At 48.0% G+C, this 5,219-nt stretch overlaps 1 protein-coding gene across 2 annotated transcripts; it reads right to left on the bottom strand.

Moving 5' to 3' along the window:
* Window positions 1-499: 499 nt before the first annotated feature.
* Window positions 500-4,916, bottom strand: LOC109774824 (uncharacterized). Of its 2 annotated transcripts, none has more exons than XR_005757890.3 (2): window positions 4,510-4,916; window positions 500-886 (listed from the first exon to the last, which is right to left on the bottom strand). XR_005757890.3 is itself a non-coding variant. In XM_040390788.3 (2 exons), the coding sequence occupies exons 1-2, from the start codon at window positions 3,687-3,689 to the stop codon at window positions 773-775; spliced, it is 2,736 nt and encodes a 911-aa protein (XP_040246722.1). In that variant the 5' UTR covers window positions 3,690-4,890; the 3' UTR covers window positions 500-772. The 2 variants fall into 2 exon arrangements, 1 of the variants encoding a protein (XP_040246722.1); XM_040390788.3 differs by having other exon boundaries at window positions 1,068-4,890.
* Window positions 4,917-5,219: the final 303 nt, after the last annotated feature.

Here is a 5,219-nt window from a genome sequence, read left to right as displayed (position 1 = left end):
CAGGCGCTAGCTCTTTGCCACTTCCTCTCTTTTCAAAAACTTTGAATAGCTTTAGATATGCGCATTGGCAGGTTATAGCTTTATTTAGATTGCATAATTGATCGGTGGAACTTGGGTCTCTACTGCACCATTAAGCTCTGCACATAAGTGCAGCTTCCGACCATGAAAATGAAGGTATCAGATGGCAGATTGCTGATGCCGACACAGGATTATTTCCTTTCCCAGATTATTTCAGCTGGTACTTCTTGGGATCAAGAGGCAGATGCAGCAGCAGCAGAGCAACTTTTTTCCATCCCTTCTCATGTATATATCTGGTAGATCATGGATATTGAGGATTCTGGCCTTTGGGTAGTTTTACATACTTGTTTGGGACTAAAGGCTGCTGCTGCTGCTGCTGCTGTTGTTGTTGTTGTTGTTGCGAGTAACAGGGTAAACAATTGTTCAGGTAATCAAACGATATCACACCAAGGCTACAGAATTTAGCACTGAGGCACCCGTGGAGTAATCTAGAATCCATAATGCAGATATTATCACTGTAGAGATCAGAGGGAATCTTGCATACTACAGACATGATCATTGTAGAGAACAGGTAATCTGGCAGTTCTAACAGCACATGAACATAGTGGTAGCCGTCAAACTGGGCTATTTCTTAAAACTCCGCAGAAAGGAACAGCTGCTGCAGATCAAGAAATGAAGAAACCGACCGGCAGATGGGTAATAGACATGGGCTTATCTCGATGCATAATCAATACAGAGATAATAATTTCTCAGACTAATCAACTGGTAGTATTTCTTGGGGTTGAGAGGTCGATGCGCCAGCAGCTGCAGCTTCTTCTTCATGTGATCTTAAGCGCCTGAAGCGTGCTGGATACTGGATTCCATATATCTGGTAGATCACATATTCACATAGTTATAATATCTCTAAAACTTCATGTATAAGCAAATAAGCAACAGAGCTTGAAATGCTGACGGTGCAGAAAATTAAAATTGAAATACAAAATAGAAATGGTCTCCATCACCACAAGCATCATCATTCAAACAGTGGCTTTAATACTGGCAGTACTGACCTGTGAAGTCGACGGAGTGGCATCGCCGTTTATTTCTCCACTTGAAAGCTCTGTCCTCTGCAGCCTCTCAGGCAAGGTCTCCATCCCCATGCACGACAGCAGCAGCCACACATACGTGAGCAGCTCCTCACCGGTGCCCAAACTCTTGGCATGTAGGTACCCACGGCCTCTACTTGCAGAGAAGCAGAGCATCTCCACCCACACGCCTTCAATAACTCCCCACATCTTGTTGTCATCACCTAGATCCAACAACGCTTTAGCAAGCTTCCATGCATCATGGATAAATTGCGTAGTTGGATATATCTCTGCATCCGGCGGCAATTCTGTGCATTCAGAAACCTCTCTGCATTCTGTGGGCTGCACCCTGGAGATTATTATCTGCACGAGTTCTCTTTCGATCTTCTCAAGCCATTCCTTTTCAGCCTTGAAGATCTCTTTGGACAGGCCGTTTCTAACCTTCCAGCAAAGTGAGCCTTTGCTGCTGACGATCCACTTCGACACGCCCTTGAGAACCTTCCATGGAAGTGAATCTTCGCTACTGAAAATGTCTTTCAGCCATTGCTTTTCTTCCGTCAGGATGTCTTTAAGCCATTGCTTTTCTCCTTTTAGGATGTCCATGAGCCATGGACTTTTGGCCTTGAAAATCTTCTTGAGCGATGGCTTCTCATCCATGAGGATCTCCTCAACTTCAGCATTAGCGGTCATAAAAAGATGTCTTCTGGTGCCGGCCAGTAGCATCTCAGGATTGACAAACAGTAGATATATCATGTAATTGGACATTTCCCTGCACCGGATGGCTCTTTTGTGATGAGGAGATCCTTCACACCAAACAGCACACCCATGGCCATCACCAGATGCATCTTGAATACATTGAGCAGTGGCACACCGGTGATCTGCTGATGCTCCCATGAAGTAGAAGCAGAAATCCGTGGCGATGTGCCAGAGAAGGATGCTCTCGTCGAATGGCCTCCTTATGCTGCAACCGAGGTCTTGCTCGCACTTGTTGGCCTGAAGTGTCCATAGGCCTCTGCGGTCATTGAACTTCCAATAACTGTCAACATCCTTCATTTGATCTTCCCACCCGTTCTTCACATACTTAAGAACCAACTCTGTAATGGCAAAAGATGTGTCGCAGGGCTTCATGGACCAATGTTGGTCAAGAAAGTCCTTGCAATTGAAGAAGTTCACGATGCACATCTTCTTGATGTGCCTTTTGTTGCGAGCAAAGAATCCTACCAGTGTATATTGGCCTACAAAGCTAGTTTCCAGTACCTCATTACTCGGAGCACTTACTAGGCTACCAATAAGGCCAGCAACCAGAGATTCCAAATTGAATTTCACTTGACCCTTTGCAATACTTTCTCTCATCAAAGAAATACTGAAAAACTCCAGCACGGCTGTACAGTAGAATAAGGCATATGTAACCTTGACATCGTCAGCATTATAAGCTTCACTGTGACTATTGTGGAAGAGGCCGATGGCAGCCCATGGCAGAAGCAGAGCTGAAACCCGTAACCAGCTAGAAAGAAGCCCCAAGATACTTACGTTTACCTTGCTTCTTTCATCCCATAAGATGAACATCTTTCTTTTAGTGTAGAGAAGATCAAATGCTCCAAATAGTTTATTTTGCAACAAAGCATATGCTTGTTTTCCCTCGAGCACCCAGAAGGATTTTAGGATACAAACTCGATCTGAATACGGTGATGCATGGTCCAGAAATAGCTTATAGGCCCCAAGGTCCATATTATAGTCATCAAGTCGGCTTCTTTGTTCCCTTTCTTGGTTTCCGAGGCTTCTCATTTTTACATTTATTTGGTTTAGGCCACTTCTCCATATGTTTGATGTCTGAGGGTGGCTGTCAGACTCAAGATCCATCACAGCAGCTTCTCCTTGTGCTCCAGGTTGATGATCGGCCTCAAGGTCCACTGCTTCATCTTCTCCTTGTGCTTGAGGCACATGGGTGTCAGCCTGAAGGTGAACTCCATCACTTTCTTGTGCTTGACGATGAGGGTTGGTCTGGACAAAAGCCCTTGCCATTTCCACATAGTCTTCAAGCGAGTTTATCCTGCTTTCTCTGTTTGTGGTCCTCCTCGGAGCAGGGCTGACTAGACTGTTAATGCTAGCGCTCTTGAGAGCCCAGGGCTTCTCTATGCATTTGAGGATCCCGGGGACAAAGAACAAGATTGCTGCCTGCAACAACCTCTTGTCGCCGCCTTGCCACGATTTGCAGAACACGTAGATGGCTACGGTGATCTGGGACACGGCCGTGACGACATGCCGTGTCCATAGCTCGTTGTCTTCAATGTTGTACGCACTTATGCAGTCCTGTCCACCGAGGTGTGCCAGGAGAACCGGCGCCCACACCACCTCCAGGATGCTATTGCCCTGCCCAGAGCTACAATCTTGCCTCCTCTGGCGTCCGAAAAGGATGGCAAGGGCGTATATTGCCAGAGCATCGCTGCCTAGGTACGCAAGCCATATTATGGATCTGAACCAGGAAGGGATAGCATGCTTACGGTGGGCAGCAGAGAGGAAGAGGAGCCACTGAACGAAGAGGCTGCCCAGGACGAGGACACGCAGTTGCCACTCCTCCCACCATTGCACAGCACCTGAGATACCCATCTCTGGCTTTTGCCTGCTGTCCACGGCTTCCACTCAGTCATCGGTTGAAGAGAGCTCCATCTCCATCTTATTGGAAGTAGAGGAGAGGTACTGGTGAAGACCGGTGAGGAAAAGGATGCGCAGCTGCCTGCCGCTCAATTCACACAGACAATTGGGCAGTCTTGATGGCTTGAAGAACTATTGGATGGTCTGGATGGATTAGAGAAAGCTAAGCTTTCCGTTGGGCCTTCATGGCCAGACACGCCCCTACCATTTAGCAACCTCAAGTCGTCGGAAGTCGTCTTCTTACTGTTCATCAACGCGTGGGATGCAGACGGACGTGTCCGTGAAGCAAAAAATTGCACCAATTCTCGTTACTTTAAATAATCATGTTAGCTGAATTTTTCTGTTTGCCGACATGCGGACGTCCGCTTACATCCCTATCAACACGGCTCCTCTGAAGTCAATAATAAATCCATAACTCCATCATTTCTTTTTGCCATCCCTGAATCATATACTAGATGAATACTCCTAATAATGTGCTACTCCTACTCCTACATACTCAATTACGCCCAGTGCAGCTCATCAATCAAACCTTCCCTTTAAATTAGCTCTTCCCGTCCTAGTACAGTATGCACTCACCGGTGAGAGAATCCAAATCTCGAACTCGAACAACTCTGTTGAGTGTTGGTGATGAAAGAAGCATATATGCTCTACAATTCCCGTCCTATAATCGAGGTCAAGCACCCCGGCAGTTCTCATTAGCTGGCTAATTCGTCCAGCTAGGTACGTATCAGGAGTTCAGGACGCAGTGGGACGGAATGGGAATAAACGCAAGCACCTGGCGGGCGGGTGAAGGCTGGCCGGACTGGATCCTGGCGCTCGTCCCAGCTTCCAGCCAACGGAGGAGGCCTCTAGCTTTAAGACGAGGTTGATGAAGTGATCCGGCTCATCGTAATCGCCCGGCGGCTGGACGTCGACGAGACCATCTCCTCGCCCACTCCGCCGCCTGGAGTTTCGCGCGCCGTCAGGTCCACTGGCTCCCCATGCCCTGGTTGCACGACGGTGGCGTCTCGTCTCCACGCCACCGCCAGCACGGCCGACGAGTCTGTCTGGTGCCTGCGTACGAGCGCGCGGCCGCGCCGGTAATGAGGTGACGGTGAGCTCGGCTGTTGTGAACGGATTGTTGGATTCTCACTTGAACAGGATTGGCATCGGAGCAGCAGAGGAGAGGGCAGTGGGCTGTAGTTGCTGTAGGGCCGAAGTCGATGGGCCTGACAGGTTGATTTTGCCAAGCCCAGTGTGAGGAACTAAGACCCAGTTCTTTTGCCAGAATCCCAGAATCCCAAATTCTGGCAAAAGAACTGGGTTTTTAAGCTGGGTAGGGGTCGGATTCTGGAAGAATCCTCATATTCTAGCAAAAGAACTGGGCATTTCCTATTTGCCGCCACAGGCATTAGTTAATGTGCATTTTTGTTAACTGGCGCCTGTGGCGTCCGTAAATGGGCTGGCCCATCTAGGCGCAGGTTGACTATATCTTTTATGATAATT

The sequence above is a fragment of the Aegilops tauschii genome, chromosome 5 (assembly GCF_002575655.3).
Source record: "Aegilops tauschii subsp. strangulata cultivar AL8/78 chromosome 5, Aet v6.0, whole genome shotgun sequence".
NCBI classification, from domain to species: Eukaryota; Viridiplantae; Streptophyta; class Magnoliopsida; order Poales; family Poaceae; genus Aegilops; species Aegilops tauschii.
This window is presented reverse-complemented; position numbering and strand designations above follow the sequence as displayed.